The following is a 23,141-nucleotide window of genomic DNA, read 5'->3' as shown; positions in this document are numbered from 1 at the left end:
GACAGGAAGGAGCGCCGCGGACACCGCGCACACTGGGCCGGGAATGGAGGAGCCGCCGCCGAGCCGGCCCCGAGTCCTCTGAAGCGGAGAAGCCGCGGGCCGCCGTCCCGGCCGCGGGCCGGCCCAGCCATGCCGCCGCCGCCGCGCCGGCTCCTGCAGCTGCTGGCGCTGCTGCTCCTGCCCCGGCCGGGTCCCGGGGTGAGTGAGCCGCGCGCCCCCGGACTGACAGCAGGGCCCCCCACCCCGCCGCCGAGCTCGGCCGGGGCCCAGGCCCGGAGCTCTCCCGGCGCCCTGAGAGCGCGGGCCGTGCGCCCTGGAGAGCGCAGGAGCGGGGCGCCCCGGGGAGAGCCCAGAGCGGGAGGTGGCAAGCCCCGGGACTGGAGAGCTGGGGAGACCCGAGAGCGGGGGGCTGTGAGCTGCGGAGACGGGGGGCTGAGTTGGGGAGACCGGGGAGCGGGGGGCTGTGAGCTGGGGAGACGAGAGCGGGGGGCTGAGTTGGGGAGACCGGGGAGCGGGGGGCTGTGAACTGGGGAGACTTGAGAGTGGGGGGCTGTGAGCTGGGGAGACCGGAGAGCGGGACTGAGCTGGGGAGACGAGAGCGGGGGGCTGTGAACTGGGGAGACCGGGGAGCGGGGGCCTTTGAGCTGGGGAGTCTTGCGAGTGGGGGGCTGTGAACTGGGGAGACCGGAGAGCGGGGGCCCTTGCATAGAGACCAGGCACGGTCCGGAAGGCTCGAGAGAGGAAAGACTCGGGCAGGTTCGGGGAGGTCGTCCAGCCAGGTCGCTGCCCGTTCTGGGTTCCCCTCCCGGGGCCAGAGTCCAAGCCCAGGTGCTCGCCACCCACTCCCTTTTGGGGTCCCTCTGCTCCAAGGAAACGCCCGTCTGGTCGGGCTTCTAGGAGGGAGAAGGAGGAAGTTGCGGAGCCGGGAGCTCCACTTTGCTGGGCCGTTGGCAGTTGGGAAATGGGCTGGGAAAAGTCGTGCTCGGTTTTGTAGGAAGGGAGCTCCGGGAGGAACTTTACTCCTGGAAGGAAGCCTGAACGCCACTGTTGTCGTTTCCATGTGCTGCTCACCTAGTTTTCCAGAAGGTCGCTTTGCCCTCTATTTTGGGGGGTGGGTGGTGGTGGTGGTGGGAGACAAAATGAAGTGGTTGATTTGTTTAAACAGGTGACTGACACCAGCCCCTAAGTAATGAGTGCAATTCAACTAGTCTTTTTTCTGAGTCTGTATCAGTCAACAAGCTGTTATTAGGTACCTACTAAGTGCTTTCTAGGGCAGTGTGGCAGGGTGAAATGCGGTCTCTGGCGTCGGAAGACCTGGATTTAACTCTTCCCTTTGACAGGTGCTGTTTTACGGGGCCGTTGGGTAAGTCACTTAGCTTTAAGAAGAGTAAGCTGGACTAGCTAGCTTCCAAAGCCCATCCCAGCACCTCTGATCTTACTGCCGGACGCTGTGTAGACAATGAATCATTCCCTGACCTCAAGGAACTTAAAGTCTATGAGGAGACTGCGTACATATATAAGCTTACAGGAATGTGGGAGAGGAGTAGCACTGCCAGTTATCTTTAAGTTTAAAAACTCAACACATTTATTTAGTACCTATTAGAAGCAGTCAATGTCTCAGTAGATAAGTGGAAGTAGAGAGTAGGGAAGATCTGAGTTCAAATGTAGGCTCAGATACTTCCTACCTGTATGATCCTGGGTAAGTCACCTAACCTCTGATTGCCTGACAAAATGGATCCATTGGAAAAAGAAATAGGGCAGCTAGGTGGCAGTGGATAAAGCACCGGCCCTGGAGTCAGGTGTAGATGGGTTCAAATCTGATCTCAGACACTTAATAATTACCTAGCTGTGTGGCCTTGGGTAAGCCACTTAACCCTATTTGCCTTGCAAAAACCTAAGGAAAAGGAAATAGCAGACCAGCTAATATCTTTGCAAAGAAAACCTCAAATGAGGTCATGAAGAGTTGGGCTTGATTGAGCAAGCACCTACTATGTGTGATGCACTGTGCTGACTGACGAAGAAAGAAAAGACTGGTCCCTCCTGGCAAAGAGCGCACAGTCTAATGGGACAGACAACAAACAACCATGTACAGCTAAATTATTGTTTGGATGTTGGGAATAATCAGCAGAGGGAAGGCACTAAGATTAAAGAGAACCAGAATGACTTTTTGTAAAAAGTGGGACTTTCAATGACTTAAAAGGAAGCCAGGGGAACCAGGAGCCAAAGATGAGGAGGGGGAGGGAGGTTCAAGCATATAAAAATGACTAAAATCATAAGATAGAGGGACTTGTGTAAGAAATAGCTAGGAGGTTAGTGCTACTGGATTAGATTATATGGAGTTAAGCAAAGTATAAGCAAACTGGAAAGGTAGGATGGGACCAGGCTGTAAGGGGCTCTGATGCCTAGCTGAGGACTTTTTATTTAGTCCTGAGGTGATAGGGAGCTATTAGAGTAAACTGAGAGGGAAATAGGAAGATTGACATGGTCAGACTTGCACTTTAGGAAGATCATTTCCAGTATACTCTAGTAGGGAGAGATTTGAGGCAGGAAGACCAAACCACAAGTTATGGCAACAGTGCAGGTGTGAGATGATGATGGCTTGCACCGGGGTGATGTCAGAAGAGAGAAGGGGATGTGTATAAAAGAAGTTACAAAAGTTAAGGAAAGAAAAATTGGGGGAGTCAAGTTTGTATCAGGCTTTGAAGAAACTGGAGGTCAGTTGTAATAGTTGTTTGTTTTTTCAGTCATATCCAATCCTTTGTGACCTCTTTTTAGCACAGCCTGTAGAAACTTAGGAGATCTGTGTTAAATCATGTATGAGGAACTGTAAGAAGGTCAGTTTAGTTGGATTAGAGAGGGAAGAGACTGGAGATTGGAAATCCTAGTGGGAGGCCCCAGGGGAGAAGTGATAAGGGTCTAAATGAGGGTGGTAGCTTTGTGATGGGAGAGAAAGGAGAGGGAATCCACAAGATTTATCAGCTGATTGGATATGTGGGTTGGGGGAAAAGGAATTTTTTAATAGATTTTTCCAAGGTTAGAACCTACTGGCTGGAATGATTATTCTCTACAAATAAGGAAATGGGAAAAGGAAGGAAAAGAATCATCATGTATATAGCCAGAAGCTTTCTTTTGATTTTCACGACCAACCTGGGAGGTTGGTACTGTTGTTTCCCCCATTTTACATTTGAAGAAACTGAGGCAATAAAAGGTTTTTTTTTAAGGGTCCGAGGTTGTATCTGTCTATAGGCCCCTGCTCTATTTACTTAACAATTAGCTGAAGTAGGTTTGAATGAAAGATAAAGGGTTCTGGATTGTAAACATTCAATTTAAGCTGCCTTTGGATATCCAGATGCAAATATCCACTAGCAACCTATAGATTTTCTGGGATTGGAGCTCTGGAGAGAGAGACAGACAGACAAAGAGAGAGACCAAAATATTAGATAAAGAGATTTGGGAATTATCTGTATGGAAATTCTAATTGATCATGGAAAAAGAAATAGGGCTTTGGGGTGTGGGATATAGAAAGTGATTTAGCAAAATGGAGAAGAGCATCAAGCTGGTAGGAGGGGACTCAGAGAGCATTGTCATGACAACAGAGAGAGAACATACCCAAGAGACCCAGGAGGAGAGGGTGATCTTCACCAACTAATGCCTCAGAGAGGTCAGTAAAACAGGAATTTGTATTGGATTGAGAAAAAAATTATTGAATTTATCATTTGAGATCATTAGTAACTTTAGGGAGAATATTTTCAGTTGATGATGTGGTTTGAGAAGGGAGTAAGAGGAGAGGAAATACAGATAGTTTGTTTTTTCCCTAGGTGTTTGTAAAAGGGAAGAGATTCAAATATAGGTTAATTACTGGAAGACTGGCTCAGTAATGATTTTTAACATTGGAGACTTCAGTATAGGCAGCAGGTCAGGGGTCAGTAGGAGAATGAGGTTATGATCATGGGGGCAAGTTCTTAGAGGAGATGGTGGGAGATGTAAGAAAGGATAAGAATTCAGCTTAGTATGTTGGGGAAAAGAACACCAATTTGGAGTTGAAGGACTGGGTTCTAATCCTAGCTTTGTCTCTCTGTGATCCAGGACAAGTAACCAAATTCCTGTGCCTAAATTCTTTATCTGTCAAAGCAAGACAGTGCACAAAGCTACCTCAGAATTCCTTTTCAGCTTTAAATCTGTGATCCTAAATAGAGGGATTGACCTTGGGAAGGAGGAGGGACAGTAAGAGGGGGAAAGAGAGAATGAAGGTTTGTTGTCAAGGGGTTTTGAGATGTACAATTGGGGAGAAGAAACTCAAAATAAATCATCTCCAATTTCTCAATAAAAGCATGGGAGAGCAGAGATAGAAATGTGGGAGCTTGAGAAAAGAAGATCTGGAACAACCTCTGTTAGAGAATTAGTTTAGGAAGGGGTGAAAGGACTGCTTTGTGTCAATGAGAACCCAGTTGAGATTAGATGACATCAATTTGTAGTGTACTCTATGAGCCTGGTTGCATGATTTTCTTCACTGTTCAGTAGTATATGAGTAGGAAAGGGAGAAGGAGGTGGGGAGGACAATCCAGGTTGGGGTTTGGCCAGGCATGAGTAGTGATAGGGCTAGATTGGGATGGGGGTGGGGGGAAGGTTTCCAGAGTACAAGATAGTGAACAACACTGGTTAACTTTAGGTGTCAACAATAGAAAGGAAGTGATGGCCTAGGAGAATATTAAGGTGTTAGGGAGACAGGGAGGAAAATTAAATAGGTTTAGGAGAAGTGAGACCTAAGAAAATGTGGCTCCCTAGGTAGAGCACTGTACTTAGAGTCAGGAAGACTCCTCTTCCTGAGTTCAAATCTAATCTCTGACACTTACTAGCTTTTAAATCACTTAAACCTCTTTACCTCAGTTTCCTCTTCTACACAATGAGCTGGACAAGGAAATGGCAAACTACTGTAGTGTTGTGAAAATGCCCCAAATTGTCATCATCCTTTAAAAAAACAAAACAAAACAAAACAAAGCAAAATCCCTTAAAACCCCAACCCTTCCCAAAGTTTGGTGAGTCAACATATACAGTAGGTAGGGACACGTTTTCATTGGCAAATGGTTTCCAGTTTCAGTAATATTGAAATATTCCCTAGTGTCATACTAGACCTAATGAACTCTTTGTTTTTTTGCTGGTCGTCTTCTTGGTATCATGTGGTTTTTGTACCTCTAGCAGTTAAGACATCAAATAGTTCGATGTAGGGGTTGTAAGACTTCAAGGGGTCTACTTGAAACCACTTTAGAATTTTAGGTATCTTATTGGTCTGTTTTTTTTTTTCCTTTTAAAAACTTTTCTATGGCTATTTGGAAGCTATTTGCATCTTACAGTTCAGGTACTAGGTTTTTAGGTACTAGGCTTTGGGTATGGGGGGTAATATATAGGTGGTGATTTAAGACACGCAAATCACTTTCCAAGTATTATCTCATTTAATCCTCACAATACTCATATTAGGTAGGTACTATTATTATCTTCATGTTACAGAAGAAACTGAAGCAGATGGAAGTTAAGTGACCTGCCACTTAAGGAAATGACTGGATCTGGATTTGAATTCAGGTCTTCCCTACTTCAGGTTCACTGAGTTATCACAAATGCTATGAATAAAGGCCCCAGTGAGTACTTATCCTTGCCTGGTTTAGGGCTCTAACCTCTGATTATGGAGCCATTCTAAGTCTAGGTGGTTAGCTACACATTGCAGGGTAATTGTAGTAACTGTTTACCTTCTGGTTGGAAGAACCTGGGTTTTTTAATTACTTTAAATGATGTTGTTCAAGTTGTAAATATTCTATTCCAGATTATAGCCATTAGAACAAATGCCTAGCCTCTGTTAAAGAATCTCTACAGTTCAAAAGACAGGGTGTCTGCTAGGTGTCTGCTAGACATTGACATGTGTGGTAACTGCAGCATGAACTTTGAAGCAATGCTATAAAAGCAAACAAAAATATAGTTTATGCTCCTGGGAAAAAAAAAAGATTCTGGAAACTGAACTAATGATGAATTTGGTGATGAATTTTGAAAAATAGCTAGTGTTTCAATAAAGTTTAAAAAATAGAAAAAAAAATTAGCCTTTCAATAAAACAAAGCTTATCTTTATATATTAATATAAATAATTTTGACTCTAGAAAAGAGGAAAAAAAAAGAAAAAATAACTAGTGTTCAAAAAAGTTGGGCAATTATTAGATCACTTGTTCCCAAAAACAGAACACAAGAAGAGACAAGTAGGGGTTCTTAACCTTTTCAGTGCCATCAATTCCTCTGGCACCTGGTGAAAGTCTATGGAACTCTCCTCAGAGAAATGATTTTAAGTACATAAAATATATAGAAAGTCAGAGGAAGCTAAGCATATTGAAATATAATTATCAGAAGTTTTTTTTTTATTTTTGCATGGCAATGGGGTTAATGACTTGTCCAAGGTCCCACAGCTAAGTAAGTATTAAGTATCTGAGGCTGGATTTGAACTCAGGTCCTCCTGACTCCAAGGTTGGGGCTTTTTCCACTATGTCACTTAACTGTCCCTTATGGAAAGTATTTTAAAAAACAACACAGACCCAGAGGTAAGAACCTTTGATAGTGGCTAGAGATTTGAACCACAGAAAGGAAGAACTCACTTCTACTTCTGATTCAATCAGACATTGGTTATGTGACTCTGAGCAAGTTTCTCTTTTTTTTTAATTAATTAATTTATTTTTGAATTTTACAGTTTTCCCTTTAATCTCGCTTCCCTTCCCCCTGTCTCCCCACAAAGGCAATCTATTGGTCTTTACATTGTTTCCATGCTATGCATTGATCTAAATTGAATGTGTTGAGAGAGGAATCATATCCTTAAGGAAAAAAAATATAAGAGATAGCAAAATTACATAATAAGATAATTTTTTTTAATTACAGGTGATAGTTGGTCTTTGTTCAAACTCCACAATTCTTTGTCTGGATACAGATGGTATTCTCCATCACAGATACCCCTAAATTGTCCTTGTTTGTTACACTGATGGAATGAGCAAGTCCATTAATATTGATCATCAACCCCATGTTGTTGTTATGGTGTTCAATGTTGTTCTGGTTCTGCTTATCTTGCTCGGCATCAGTTCGTGAAAATCCTTCCAGGCTTCTCTGAATTTCTGAGCAAGTCTCTTAACCTCTCTGAGCTTCAGGCAACTCTATAAGGCTAAGAGCTGCAGAATTGTGGATATTCAAAGTGAAAAAAAAAACTGAGTGTTTAAGAGGTCTGTAAAAAATTATATTTGTTTTGACTCTGTCTCACTGCTCAGTACAGAACAGGAGCTTAATAAATGCTTATTGGTTGTTTTGGGGAATAAATATGCAAAAATATGTATATTTTCCTCAAGTTGAAACTTGCAGTCCAGTCATAAGAGATGTATGTTTCTTCTTGTACATTATGATTCAGAAAATCACCCAGTCATATTGGAAAGCCATTGTTACAGAGACTGTCTTTACAAGCATTTTTTTTTTTACCTTGAAGATATATTTCTTTTTTGGGGGGCTTCCCAGTCGATTAAACAATGAAAAGAAAATAAGAACCTGCTGTGGGTTGTTGTTTATTACAAAAAATAAAAATTATGTATGGTTGGCAAGCAACCACAGACTGTTTTCTAATTAAAGAAAAATCTTTCTTGTATATATTAAAATCACATAAAATTCCTTGGTAAATTCAGCCAGAGCTGAATGCCTAGGTCCTATTAAGTGAGCTCCACAATTCAAAAGGTAGAGTGTCTGCCAGGTGCCTGTCTGTAATGGGGGCATTGACATGTGTGGTACATGAATTCTTCAACTCTGTTCCACATCTCTATGGTGATTAATGTCAAGGGAGGTCTGAGACAAGGAGAGGTGTATTTGAGCTAAGTCCAAGTATTAAGAATTCCTCATCAATCCTTTTTTGATGTCCTAGACCCCTTTGATAGTCTAGAGAAGCCTAGGGATAGCTTTCTTGGAAGAATATTTTTAATTGCATAAAGTAAAATGCATATGATTGCAAAAGATACCAACTATTTAGAAATAACAGCTATTAAAATACATATATTAAAGAAAAATAGATAAGTTCAGGGCCCCTAGGTTTAGAACTCCTACTATAGAAGTAGACTCCTTCCAGAAGATCTTGTTTGAAATTGATAATCTGTTATTACATCAAAACTCAGAGCATGATAAGGTCCCTGAAAGGAATTCAGGATTATTCAAGAGAACAGTTTAGCAATCCATACAGGAAAAAAAAAACTAAATTGATTAACAATGTCCATTGTTCTAATAATAACATGAAGTTAACTGATCGGGACACTAAGTTACTATATTGGGATGAACAACTAGGTGACTTAGTGGATAAAATGTTGGATCTGGAATCAAGAAGATTTATCTAAGTTCAAATCCTGCTTCAGTCATTTACTAGTGATCTTGGGAGATTCACTTAACCCTGCTTGCTCAGTTTCCTCATCTGTAAAATGAGCTGGAGAAGGAAATGATAAAATACTCCATATCTTTGCCAAGAAAATCCCAAATGAGGTCATGAAGAAATGATCACAACTGAACTATATATATATATATATATATATATATATATATATATATATATATATATATATGTATATATATATATACATATATATATATATATATATATATATATATATATATATATATATATAACTGTACAGTTAGAGAATTATATTGGGGTGGCTGGGTGGAGCAGTGGATAAAGCACTGGCCCTGGAGTCAGGAGTACCTGGGTTCAAATCCGGCCTTAGACACTTAATAATTACCTAGCCGTGTGGCCTTGGGCAAGCCATTTAACCCCATTGCCTTGCAAAAGTCTAAAAAAAAATTATATTACTTTTAATGACCACAAGCAGACCCATCTTGTCATGATGCTGAAAGGTTACAAATCTTAGAAAATCATAATCCCTGAGAAATAAATGAGGGGGTGATCCAAAGGACAAAGGAGAGATGTATGGTATATGAAAGGACTCTTGTCACATAATTCTAATGATGTTCTGTGCTCAGGAAAGATAAGGGATATCTTTAAGGAAATGTTCACTTGGAAAAGATGAGCTGGTTGCGTCTGTTTGAGGTACATCAGATGAACAGTCTGAATTTTCTGAGTTCTGGTTCTATGTCAGATAGACACTGGCTCTGTGAATCTGAGAAAGTCTCATAGTCTCTTTAGGCCTCTGGAAACTCTCTAAGGCCAAGAGTTGCAGAACAGTAGATGATCTGTATTGATAGAATGATTTTCCTTATACCAATGAGACCACTGTTCTAGAGCAAAAACAAAAAAATGGACATGAGTTAAGAAAAAAATTGGACTGTGAAATTAGATTTTAAGTAATTTCAAAATTCAGGGCTGGATATCAATATCTTGAATTGGTTAAGTATATTGATTCATTTTTCCAGTATTAGTAAATTTCTTCTGATTGAATAGTTTAGAAACAATGTCCAAAGATCTAGATCAGGGATTTTTAACCTGGGTTCAGCTAATGAACTTATTTTATTCATAATTTGAAAACTGTATCACAATACAATTGGTTTCCTTTGTAATCCTAGTGATTTTTAATGAATTTTAAAACATTTTTTTTCTGAGAAAGAAGCCATTTTATCATTTTTGTTGGGATTGACCTAGATAAGATAGGGAGAAGAAACAACCAAAGAGAAGGGGTCCATATACTTCATCATTCTTAATATCAAAAATATCCTTGCCCTAGAAAAATACCTCCAGAATGTTGGGTGTATCTCCTATGGAATATAACAGAATATAACATGACTATAGAATATGCAAAGTATTAAGATTAATAATAGCTGACATTGGGGGTGGCTAGGTGGCACAGTAGAAAGAGCACTGGCCTTGGAGTCAGGAATACCTGAGTTCAAATCCAGCCTCAGACACTTAATAATTACCTAGCTGTGTGGCCTTGGACAAGCCACTTAACCCCACTGCCTTGCAAAAAAAACCCCAAAAAACTAAAAAAATAATAGCTGACATTGATATCCTGTTTCAAGATTTGCACACTCCTTTACATACTTAACTCATTTGATTCATGGAATTGAATGAGATAATTGAATGTATCCCAAAATAATTGGAGTAAAAAAGTAAGTCAGAATGTTGAAATAAGGGGTTCTCAGATAGTCCTTTTAGAAAAATTTTATATTTTTTCAATTAATAAACATTTGTTTTCCCTCCCTCTGTGCCCCTGTCCCCATGAAAAACAACAAAAATAAAAAACTCTTGTAACAAATACGCAAAATTAGGCAAAATAAATTTCTTCATTGGCCATGTTCAAACATGTGTCTCCTATATTTGTGTTCCTTACTTCTTGGTCAGAAGGTGGATAGTGTGCTTTCTCTTAAGTCCTCTGGAACAGTGATTGTTACTTCATTGGTCAAAGTTCCTAAATCTTTTAAGTTGTTATTCTTTATAATGTTGTTAGGGTATGTACTGATTTAGTACCACATTTGTGGTCTACCAAATGTTTATGAGGTCACAAAGAATGCATCTCCTAGCCTTGCTTTTGATTTATTCAGATTCTAATCATCTGTGTCTATTATTCCAAGATGAGATTTCATGGCATTTTCTGAAATCCGGAATAAGAGTACGTCATTAATGTGATAATGTCAAGGCTTGTGGGCATGACATTTACTGTGACTGCAGAAACTTAGTCCTAGACAGTGGGTTGCCTAACCTGTTTAATCAACATTGATCCTCTACTTGATCTGTCTACACAAGCCACTGAGGCAACAGATATTCTCCACACATATAAAGAAAAGGAAGGATACCTCACAGATTATTTCTGAGAATTTAAATTGTCTGTACTTAAAGAAATGGAAGCAGTATGGAAAGTGCATCTTTAAGAGCCAGGAAATGTAATTCAAATACCTGCTTCCTATGGGCTACTGCTGTAACCTTCTGATCGGACTCCTTGGCCACAAATCTCTCCCTACTTCTCTCCATCCTTCATCTAGCTGCCAAAATGATTTTTCTTTAGTTCAGGTCTAGCCATGTCATCCCCTCAATTCCATCCACCCCTGTGGTTCCTAGTTGCCTCCAAGATCAAATATGAAATACTATGTTTGATGCTGAAAGCCTTTCATAACCTCTTTCCCCCTTCCCCATAGCTTTGGAATGCTCTCCCACCTTATGCCCACCTCCTGGCTCCCCTGACTTCCCAGCTCAAATCCTACCTTCCACAATAAGCTTTCCCCTTCCCCCCCTTAATTCTAATGTTTTCTCTCTATTTTACTCTCCATATATAGTTATTTTTATGGTCCCCCCCCCTTGTTATATTGTGAGCTCTTTGAGAGCAGGGACTGTCTTTTGCCTTTCTTTACATCCCCACACTTAGTACATCGCCTGGCACAATGATAATTCTTTATTGACTAGCTGCTTTAGTGTCCTCATCTGTAAAATGATGGGGGTTGGACTTGATGATTTCTAAAGTCTCTTCAGCTCTGCATCTAGGACTCCTACATGATCTTGAATATTTTCAGGTCCATTTTCCAGGATGGAGAGTCATGTTTTCATTATTGTATATTTACCTGGGGAGGGGGGGAGAACCTATGTGTGTGTTTTTGGTTTTAAGATCTGAAATGTTTTTACATTCATATGTTGTGTTGATTATTATAATCAAAGATTTTAGATTGAGAAAAATAATATGGGAGAGGGTTTAAAAGGGAGATTCTATTGCCTGACTTCTATTAAATGGCCTCAGCTTTTTATTATGCACAAATGACTCTCTAGGCCTGTAACCTAGCAATATAATTAAAGTATGGTGCTTGCTTAAGAAACAGAGCCAGTGAATCATAGACCATGAATGATTAATTTGTTGGCAACAAATCACCTTTCCCAGAAGTTGATTTTTCCCCCTCATTTTTTCCTATCTTCCTCCAGAGCTGTTGCCTCATCAACAAATTATGATTAACATTTAAATATCCTTTCTGGGCAAAATGCCACTTTATAGAAAGTAAAATCAATCAGTCAAACCAATAAACCTTTATTCAAAGCCTGCTATGTGCCAGACACTATGCTTAGCACTGGCGATATGAAAAAAGGCAAAAGACAATCCAGTCCTAGCCTTCAAGGAGCCCACGATCTAATGGAGAAGAAAATATGAAAATGATTATTTATAAAATGTGCAATTTATACATGTTGTACATTGGGTGAATTAAAGTTCATCAATAGAGGGAAAAGTATTTGAATTAAGGGAGATTGGGGAAAGACTCATTGTAGAAGCTAAAATTTGAGCCATGAGAACTGGGAAGTGGAGATGAGGAGGTAGAGCATCTGGGCCTAGGAGAAAGGGGCAGAACAGGCAGAAGTGGGCAGTGGCAGATTACAGAGGGTCTGAATGCCAGAGGCTTTTATATTTGATTCTAGTAGTGATAGGGAATCACTGAAGTATACAGAGTTGGAGAGTGACCTGACAAGTCTAACCTGTACTTAGGAAAACCATTTTGGTATCTGAGTAGGGGAAGGACTGGAGTGGGAAGAGAGTTGTGGCAGAAAGAGTAGAAAAGAATAGAATGTTTGTCATCCACCAAGAGCTTATTTTCTCTCTCTGCTTTTTTTATATTTAAGTATTTTATTTATTTTTCCAATGACATGTATTGGCAGTTTTTTTTTTTGCAAGGTTTTGAGTTTTACATTTTTCTCCTTTCCTTTCTTCCTTTCCCTCCCCCTCCCCCTGATAGAAAGCAATCTAATATAGGCTATACCTGTATAACCATGCTAAATATACACCCAAATTAATCATGTTGTGAAAGAAGAATCAAATTCTTGGTGAAAAAAAACAACATTTAGAGAGAAAAAAGATATAATACAAGTCCATCATAGATGATCATCGCCCAATGTTCTGTTAGTGCATATAATGTTCTGGTTCTGCTCATTTCACTCAGCATCAGTTCATACAAGTCTTTCCAGGCTTTTCTTACATCCCATCCCTCATGATTTTTTTTTAAATTTTTTATTTCTTTAAGGCAATGGGGTTAAGTGACATGCCTATCCACTGCACCACCTAACTGCCCCCTAGACTATTTCTTGTATAAATTCTTTATGTATATGAATTTATGTATAAATTATTTATCTATTTTGACTTTACTTTGATATACGATGTGAGATGTTGGTCTATGCCTAATTTTTGCCCTACTGTTTTCCATTTTTCCCAGCAGTTTTTGTCAAATAGTGAGTTATTATCCTAAAAGCTGGAGTCTGGATTTATCAAACAATAGATTACTTTAGTCATTTACTACTATTTCTTTTGTACCCAATCTATTCCACAAGAAAAATATTTTTAAAAGGAATGAGTCTAATAACACTTCAGCATCATGAAATGTTGTTTAGTCATTTTTTTAGTCATGTCCAACTCTTAGTGACCTCATTTAGAGTTTTTTTGGCAGCTACTGGAGTGCTTTACCATTTCCTTCTCCAATTCATTTTACAGATGAGGAAACTCAGACAAACAGGGTTATGTGACTTGCCCAGGGTCATATAACTGTAAGTGACTTAATCTGAAAACTCAGGAAATTACATCTTCTGACTCCAAGACCTGGTACTCTGTTCACTGCACCACCTCGCTGCTCCCATGAAATGCTTCATGGAATGCATTGCCTTTAATTGCTCCTTGCCTAACAAAACAGGTGAAATAAAAGTCCCCATGAAATTTTCTTTTTCTGTAGTTAGCTTGACAAAAACATGTATGAATACAACCATAAAAAACTGAAAAAGAAGCTTATGGAGGAAATGGTGAATCTTTTCTATCTCAGCTGGTTTTTTAAGAGTATATATTACATTTAACATGGTAGTACTAACACTACTTTGCTTGGGTCCCCTTCTGACTTTCTTCTCTGTCTTTTGAAAATGCTTCATTGATAGTCTTTTCTTTTCTTTTTTTTTTTTTTGCATCATTATCATGTATGTTCTTCATAACACTCTCCCCCCCAAAGTTCTCATTGTAACAAGTATAGCCAATTCACAAATTGGTTGATCTTATATGAAAATGTTTTTCAATCACCTCTCTACCAAGACAAGGGTTCATACTTGGTTTTCGGGAATTGTTATTGGTCACTGCCTTGTTCAGAAATGTTTAGTTTTTTTAAGAGATGTTTTCATTTATAATGTCATTGCAAAAATTTTTCTTTTGGCTCTTCTCACTTCACTCTGTTAATTTATACAAGTTTTCCCAAATTTCTTCAAGTCTATCTTTATTGTAATTTCTTGTTATTAGTGAGTAATTTCAGTCATATCCAATTCTCTGTGAACCCATTTGGGGCTTTCTTGGAAAAGATTGAAGTGGGTTGTCATTTCCTTCTCCAACTCATTTTACAGATGAGGAAGTAGAGGCAAACAGGATGAGGTGACTTGCCAAGGGTCCCATAGATATTAAGTGTCTGAATTTAGGAAGGTGAGTCTTTCTGACTCAAGCCTGGCATTCTCTCTACCAAACCCACCTAGCTGCCCAGTGTTAGTCCTTGTTACTTTTTACAGCACAGTGATGTTCCATTATATTCATTTACCATTTGTTCTACTATTTCCAAATTTATGAGCACCCAATTTGTTTCCAGATCTTTGCTACAACAAAATGTAATGCTATAAACATTTTTATAATATAAATCCTTTCTCTTCTGTCTTTGATCTCTGTGGGAGATGTATGCCTCCTAGTGATATTGTTACATGCTTAAATGGTATGTAAATTTAATGACTTTTTGATAGAGTTCCAAATTGTTTTCCCAAATGGTTGGGCCACTTCCAGCTCCACCAAAAGTGCATTAAGAGCTGGTCCTACTCTAACTCCTGTAATAATTGTCATTTTCCTTTTTAAAAGAAAAGTTTGTCAATCTCAGAGTTATTTTAATTTGCATTTCTAATTATTGTTTTGGAGCATTTTTTTCATATACTCATTGATAATTTTAATTTCTTCTTTAGAGAACTGACTTCATATCCCTTGACCATTTATCTTTTGGGGAATGACTTTTCTTATTATATATTTATATCAGTTCCCTGAATATTCATCACTTCAAACTTTTCATCAATGAAAGTTTTTTCTTCATTAACTATTTCCTTTCAAATTTTAATTGAATTAATCTTGTTTGTACAAAGGCTTTTCCATTTTGTTGTTGTTCTTCAGTCGTTTCACTCATGTCTGATCCTTTGTCAGAATGCTGGAGTGGTTTGCCATTTCCTTCTCCAGCTCATTTTGCAAATGAAGAAATGAGGCAAACCGGGTGAAGTGACTTGCCTAGGGTCACAGTTCTAGTAAGTGTATGAAGCCAGATTTGAAATCACAAAGAAGAGTCTTCCTGACTCCAGGTCTGGCATTTTTATCTACTGTATCACCCAGTTGTTAACTTTTTAATTTTAGTGAATCAAAATTGTGGTATTTTTCTACTATGGTCATCTCTGTTCCTCATTTAGCTAATAACTCTCTCCTTATCCATGATTGTGAAACTTTCCCTTCTCCTTCCTTTCCCCTCTACTTTCCATTTGTAGCTTATTGCAGTAAGTGACGTGAGATCTTGCTCTAGAGCTAAGTTTTTCCCTTTGCTGCTTTCAAATTTCCTAATAGTTTTTGTTGGATAATATTTCTTTACTCTAATAGTTAGTACTCTTGAATTTACCAAACATGGTGCTGAATTTATCAAACATCCAATTGCTTCTGGGCCCTGGGTACTAACCTATTCCATTGATCAAATTTTTCTATTATTTTAAAAAAACCAATCCAAATAGTATTCATAATTTTTACTTTGTAGGGTAGTATGACTGTTAGGTCATACTAAGGGTCCCCTTCCTTCTCACTTTTTTTCATTTTTCCTTTGAGATTCTTTATTATTTGTACTTCTAGATAAATTTCATTATTTTGTCTTGGTTTGGAAAGAAACCTTTGGATAGTTTGAATGGGTTTAATAGGAGGAACAGGCCAGATTGCATTCAGAAAATTGTGCAGCACTTTAATCATCCCATACTTTTCCCTAAAATGAAAACAACCTTTTTAATATTAATATTTTTTTCTGAGGAAGCTATATGGCTATGAATCATGGAATACCAAACTCTTTGAGTAATCAACAATTTGGGTTATGCAAAGGGCAATGCAGAGTAGGTGTGAATAGATTATATCATATTATGTACAATGAATTTTATGAAAAAATATGACATAAAAGATATGGTGGAAAGGAGAGAATTGTAAATTTATCAGAGCATTCTGGAAAGCTATATCCATATTATTTGACTTCAATGCTGTATGTTTGAGTGTATGTGTATTTCTGTGTAATACATATATATATATATATATATATATATATATATATATATATATATATATATATATCAAACCTCATTTTTAAAAATGTAAGACCATGGGGTTAAGTGACTTACCCAAAGTCACACAGCCAGGCAATTATTAAGTGTCTGAGGCTGGCTTTGAACTCAGGTCCTTCTGACTCCTGGTCTGGTGCCACCTAGCTACCCCTTACGTTATCTCATTTTATCCTCATAACCCTGTGAGGTAGATGCTATTATTGTCCTCATTTTATAGATAAGGAACCTGAGACTGAGAAATGTTAAGTGACTTGCCTAGAGTTTCACTCAATGACGGTTACTTGATGGTACAGTGGATAGAGTCCTGAGTTTATCTTCCTGAGTTCAAATCTCGCCTCAGACACTTATTAGCTGTGTGACACTTTACCTTGTCTGCCTTAGTTTCCACATCTATAAAAAGAGCTAGAGAAGGAAATGGCAAACCACTCCAGTTTCTTTGTCAAGGAAAACTCCAAACAGGGTCATGAAGAGTTGGATATGACTTATACATCTCAACAACAACAACAACAACAACGACTAGAGCCTCTCAAATGGTTTAAGTGTTTGAGACAGGATTTGAATTCAGGTCTTTCTGACTCCAGTGCCCTATCCACAATGTTCCAATAACAAAACAACTGAAACTGAATGCTATGAACTTAGAATGCCAAACTTACTCCAGAAAAATAGGGGAGGGAATTTCTGCTTCTTTTTTATAGTGGAGAAATATGGAGGTGGGAATATATGGACAATGTCAGACCTTTCTTAATGTTTTGTGGCATTGACAAACTCTATCTTCCCTTTCCCTCACTTTGATTTTGAAAGCTATGAAGAAGTGTGGTTGATTTAAAGGCAAGATATGTAGCCAAAATTTATTTAAAAAAAAGATATATTGAACATATTAAGAAGCGAACCAGTTATTTTACAGGGATAACAGATAGACAATCTATATGTCACACTCATTCAATGGATGAATGAAGGGAAAGGCATTTATTAGGATGCTAAGTGCTTGGGGTTCAAATAGAAAAAAAACCAAACCAAACCAGATAGTTCTCACTCAAGGATCTCATACTCTAACTGGGGGAGATTGTCCATATTTAAGTTCAACTGTAGGGCAGATGGCCAGGCTCAGGAGGCCTTAAGAAATACCAAGAAGTCAAATGCCCAGAGATTAAAGGGGCAGAACTAAGAGTATTGGGCACAGGGTTGACACTGGCAAATTGGGTAGTTACGTGCAGCAGTGGATAGAAAATCTGGTCTGAAGTCAGGAAGATTCATATTCTTGAATTCAAATCTGGCTGCAGACAAAAGCTTGGCAAGTCACTTGGCACCTGGCTCTCTTTACCTCAGTTTTCTCATCTATAAAATAAGCTGGAGAAGAAAATGGCAAATTAACCCAGTATCTTTCCCAAGAAAATCTCAAATGGGATCATGAAAAGTTGGATATGACTGAACATCATCATTGACAAAAACAGATTTAGGCCAAATAGTTATTCAAAAGTAGAATGAGAATCCTTGGGAGAATTGGGTTCTACCTCCTAATTGGAAACCCAATTAGGCTGGTCATGTATCAGGTGTGCTATAAAGAGAGCTTTTTTTTCAGAAATGGATTGGATTAAGTGACTTCAAAGGTCCTTCCCAACTCTGTGTTCCTCTAATTATGCTTCCTTCCTAGTTCTGTCTGTGGGCTAGGCTAGTGAGGCATTACTATTGTAGGAACTCCCAGGCTAATTTCTCATATATCCTGTTCTTTCCTCTCTCTGCATTTTTTGGCCATGTTGTTCCCTTTACCTAGAAGGTTTTAATTCTCTGAATCTCCATGGTTTGAAAGCTAATGCATTCCTTAAAGCTCAATATGTCCTTATATTGTTATATCATTTGGGAAGCCTCTTATAATATCCATTTCCACAGTATCCACAAACAATTTTTCCTCTGAATTCCCAGAATACTTTAAATGATTTTTTTAAGGTTTTTACAAGGCAGTGGGGTTAAGTGGCTTGCCCAAGGCCACACAGCTAGGTAATTATTAAGTGTCTGAGACCAGATTTAAACCCAGGTACTCCTGACTCCAGGGCCAGTGCTTTATCCACTGCGCCACCTAGCCACCCCTCCAGACTACTTAAAAAAAAAAACACCTTCTTCTTGGCCCTATCTTACAAGTTTCACCCTGTACTATTATTGTGGGAATATCTTTTTATCTCTTAGAATCATAGAATACTAGAATAACTAGAAGGGAACCTATAGCCTGGCAAGTGTGAATTTTACAGATATGGAAAATGAGGGACAGAAGTTAAATGACTTGCCTGAGAAGTGAGTGACACAGTGTTTAGAGTTCTGGGTTTGGAGGCTGGAAGACCTGAATTCTAACCTGGCCATAGATATTTACTAGCTATGATCAGTTTATTGACTAGCACTTAATTGACCAACAAGTCAATCAATCTCTTGGCCACAATTTCCTCAACTGTAACATGAGGGTATTAATAGCATCTACCTTGCATGTTGTGAGTATCAAATGGTATAATATTAAATAAATATGATATAATATTAAATGATTAAAATATTTGTATTGCATAATGTGGTACATATTAGTAACTTTATAAATGTTTATTCTTTTCCCTTTCCCTTTTCTAGGTCATGTAACTAATAAATGACTGAAGTGAGATTTGAACCCAGGTCTTCCTGCCTCCAAGCCCAGTACCCTGTCCACTGAGCTGCCTCTCAAAATTATATGAGTGCAGAGACTCTGTCTTATATACTCAGTGGCTTCTAGTACACCATCTTTAGCATAGATTTAGGAGAAATGGCATGGAAGATACCATAAGAAAGATTTGTGCCAGAAAAAATGGGTTAGTAAGAGTGAGATGTGCCGGATGGACATCCTGTGTAATCTTGGTTATCTACACAATATCATATTCTTAGCTGAGATCATGAGATCTACAGAAAGACTTCAGGTTGTTGAGTGGAGCCCAGGTGGAACTGGGCTTCTTTACAGAAAGACATGAACAAACTGCATAGAGTAAGATTTGAATGGGATTCCATCTTTTCTGTGGGAGGGAGTGTTAACATTAAGAAAATCACATATCTACATCAAGCTTTCAAAATATGCTTCTTAGCATTTACTTTCAGAATATATTATTGTTAATAATAAATTAACATTTATTATAGCTAGCATTTATATAATACGTTAAGGTTTACAAAGAGCTTTACAAATATTATCTAATCTATACATCAACTGGGAGGTAGGTGCTATTTTTAGTCCCTCTTCCCAGGGACAGTTCCTTGAAGACTTCAGCTTATGAGAACAGTTTTTTCCTTCATTTTGCCCTTCTTACTTCTCTCCTTTTGAATCTCTCCCTCCCCTCCCTTCTTTAGGCTCAACTCATGTCATAAATTCAAACTGATCATCAGCTTGGTTGTCCTTGGTAACCTGGGGCAGCACTCCAACTCTAATGGTAACCTGCTGCCTATAATCAGCCCCATTCTTCCTCCCTCTCCCCCAGAAGGCATTCTACTGTTTTTGGTGACTGGGATATGGGGGCCCCTTCCTAGAATTCAGGGTTTTGCCTCCTCCATATTGGTCATTCTTTCCTATTTCTGTTTCCTCTTCTAAACTTGATAAAACTGGGCAGTCCACATTGCTGCCCAGTACTTTTTTGTCTACTTCCTCTTTCTCCAGTCTTCTCTGTCAGAGTCCAAGCTCTATCAACCTTATAGACTTTGTTTCCTTACTCTACCCTTCTGAGAAACTGGCTCGTTCACATGTCTGCTTAGCTAGGTAACAACTGAAGTAGAGTTTTTTAAATTTTGCCTCTCAGAAGAAAGTTGGGAAATCAAAATGCTTTCTTGCTAAACTGCAATAACCTGATTGTGTAGAATTATATTTTTTGTTAATGTTCAGTGATTTCAGTTATGTGCAACTCTTTGTGACCTCATTTGGAGTTTTCTTGGCAAAGATGCTGGAGTGATTTTCCTTTTCTTTTGCTAGTTCATTTTACAGATGAAGAAACTGACGCAAGTAGGATTGTGACTTGCCTAGGATCATGCAGCTAGTAAGTGACTGAGGCCAGATTTAAACTCAGATCCAGTACTCTATTCCAGTATTGTCTCTCTCTATATATAAATGTGTGTATATATATATATATATATATATATATATATATATATATATACATATATATATATATATATATATATATGAAAATATATACATATACACACATACTTTTTTGTTAGTAACTTAAATAATAAATGTGAACATTTCAATATACAGAGGACAGAAGAGAGGATTTAAACTTCTGTTAAATAGTTTGTTTTTTAAAGTATTTTATTAATTTTTTACAGAAATTATAAAACTGCCTTCCTTATTTGAACTTCCATCTGTTCTCTTCTGTGAATTTTCATAAAAATTTTAAAAGGGTTCTTTGTAAGATTTTCAGTTAAAGTTTTAGGAGGAGGCTGCAGTCATTGGAAATGAGTCAATGTTCAGACTTGATCATCTTTCTATTCTTTTTGCAATTAGCCTGGTGTTCCTTCAGGAAGCAGTGTGTTATACTGCTACAATAAATTTAAGTCAGGTTACAGTTTGTCATTGAAATGGCCCTTGCAGTTCATGGGCAATTGTTCTGTACTATTCAGTAATGTGCGTCAGCCTGGCACCATCTTCAAAAAAACTGACCTGCTTCCATCAACAAGATTGGCAACTGGTGCAGCCATCTTCACCATCAAACATTTTTATTGTCATGACTTGGGGAGTTCAGGAAGCATTGTGGGAGAGAGTTTTTTTGTTTGTTTTTTATTTTAAAATTTTGATTAAAGTAGAAAGAACACTGCTTCCAGAATCAAAAGACCTATATTCATATATTACCTCTGATGCTCCCTTCTGTAATATTGCACAAGTTAATTAAGCTGCGTGTCTCAGTTCCCACCTTTGTAAAGTGAGGGTATGGACTAGATGACCTTTGAAATCCCTTCTAGCTCTATTTAAATCTATTATACTAAGTTTTTTCACTTTTCTGAAGTCTCAAGTAGTATCTCTTATTGGGGTTAAGTGACTTGCCTAAGATCACACAGTGTCTGAGTCCATGTTTGAACTCAGGTCCTCCTGACTCCACTGCTGACACTCTATCCACTGTGCCCAAAACAATTTTTTAAAAATGCCCCTAATCTACAGAAATGACCATTGGAATCTTCAAGGTCTTTGGAGAATTCATAAAATTTTGAATTTTAGTATCATCTGAAAGAATCATAGAATCACAGAATTGCAGAGAGACTTGGAAATAATCTTAGGGACCATCTAGTCCAACCCACACAAGGTCAGTCTTGAGAGAGAGCCCTCAGTCAAAAATCTATGAATCTCCTTGGTAGTGATGAAGATTCTAGTCCTGTTGTATTTTGACCCTGTCATTCCAGAGTCATTATTCAGTATAATAGGGAGGCAACATGGCAAAGTGTAGATAGAGTACTGTACTTGGAACCAATACCTAGGTTCAAATCCAGACTCTGACACTTATTAGATGTGAAACTAGGTAAATCACTTAACTTCATGGGATCCCAGTCCATTCCCTAGGACTTCAACTCAATTCATTAGATATATTTAAAATACCTGCTATGCATAGATGAGTTGGTTCTGTATTGATATTTCCTATTCTAAGAGCTCCCTTACCAACACAGTAGAAAAGCAGTGTCTTATTAATGAAAGATGCAATAGATTATTAGTGGGGAGATCTTTTTAAGACCTGACTGCTATCAACTACTTAGGTGATCTTAGAAAAGACTCTATGAGCCTTGGTTTGCACATCTGTAAAATAATCAGATTGGGCTAGTAATTACCTTAGGCAGTGGTTTCCAAACCACTTTAATTGACTCCACTATCAGAACATTTTTTCATAATTATTTAAATGCATTAATTTTAGATCAAAATATATTAGAAAGTATAAAATTAAAATTTTAAAGTAATTAATTTTATTTATTTTATATTATTACAATAATCTGTGAGAGTAATCATAAACCCCCCTCCTCCCCAAAAGGATGAGAAACCTCAAGAAGAGTGAGAGAGAAAAAAATGTCCTTCAGTCTGTTGTCAGAGTTGCCTTCTTTATCAGAAGTCCACGAAAGAAGTTGCTTCAGTATTTTTTCACAGTTGCTATTACTAGCTGTATCTCCCTCTACCCTATTCCTTCCCACTCCCATTTATTCTATTGTCTCTCTCCTTTCACCCAGTCCCTGCTCAGAAGTGTACTGTATCTGAGTACCCTCTCCCACAATCTTCCCTCTCTTCTATTACCTATTCTCCCCTCCCCTCCCCCCCTGAAAAATTAAAAAATTTAAATGAATCAGATAAAGATTAAATATTTCACTTTAGAGTCAATAGGGACACAGTAGAATTTTATTAAAGAGGAAAGTAACATGGTTAGACTAGAGCTGAAAGAAAATCACTTTGGCCATTAGGATTTGGCAACTGGGAGTGAGGAGAGACATAAGGCAGAAGTACTGAAGGTCTGAACTTCTGAGTAGAGAGATGGGAACAGATAGGTGCAAAAGATATTGTCAGAGGTAGAAACAAGATTAGCAATGGCTTCAATTATTTGGGTGAGAGAGAGAGTAAGGAGTTGAAGATGGTGCTAAGGTTGTGAAACTAGATGACTAGGAGGATGGTGGTGGCATGGATAGTATAGGGAACTTTAAAAGAGGGGTGTATATTGGGGGAAGGATAATGGAATGAGAACTGTGATGCAGATTCATGTCCACTCATTCTATGCTCACTTTGTTCCACTGAAAATGAAAAGGGTGGAGGTGGGTCTCATCATCCACTGGGATGGTACTGGAAGATTCATTAGGAATA

At 38.4% G+C, this 23,141-nt stretch overlaps 1 protein-coding gene across 1 annotated transcript in view; it reads left to right on the top strand.

Moving 5' to 3' along the window:
- Positions 1 to 29: 29 nt before the first annotated feature.
- Positions 30 to 23,141, top strand: part of ERN1 (endoplasmic reticulum to nucleus signaling 1) — a 119,509-nt gene continuing 96,397 nt past the window's right edge. Inside the window, exon 1 of the mRNA XM_074224481.1 lies at positions 30 to 198. Within this exon, the coding sequence (XP_074080582.1) occupies positions 130 to 198 (69 nt within the window). The 5' untranslated portion in view covers positions 30 to 129. The remainder of the gene's footprint in view (positions 199 to 23,141) is intronic.

Source organism: Macrotis lagotis, chromosome 2, assembly GCF_037893015.1.
Source record: "Macrotis lagotis isolate mMagLag1 chromosome 2, bilby.v1.9.chrom.fasta, whole genome shotgun sequence".
In the NCBI taxonomy this organism is placed as follows: Eukaryota; Metazoa; Chordata; class Mammalia; order Peramelemorphia; family Peramelidae; genus Macrotis; species Macrotis lagotis.
The sequence above is the reverse complement of the archived record's forward strand: the minus strand, read 5'-3'. Positions and strand labels throughout refer to the sequence as shown.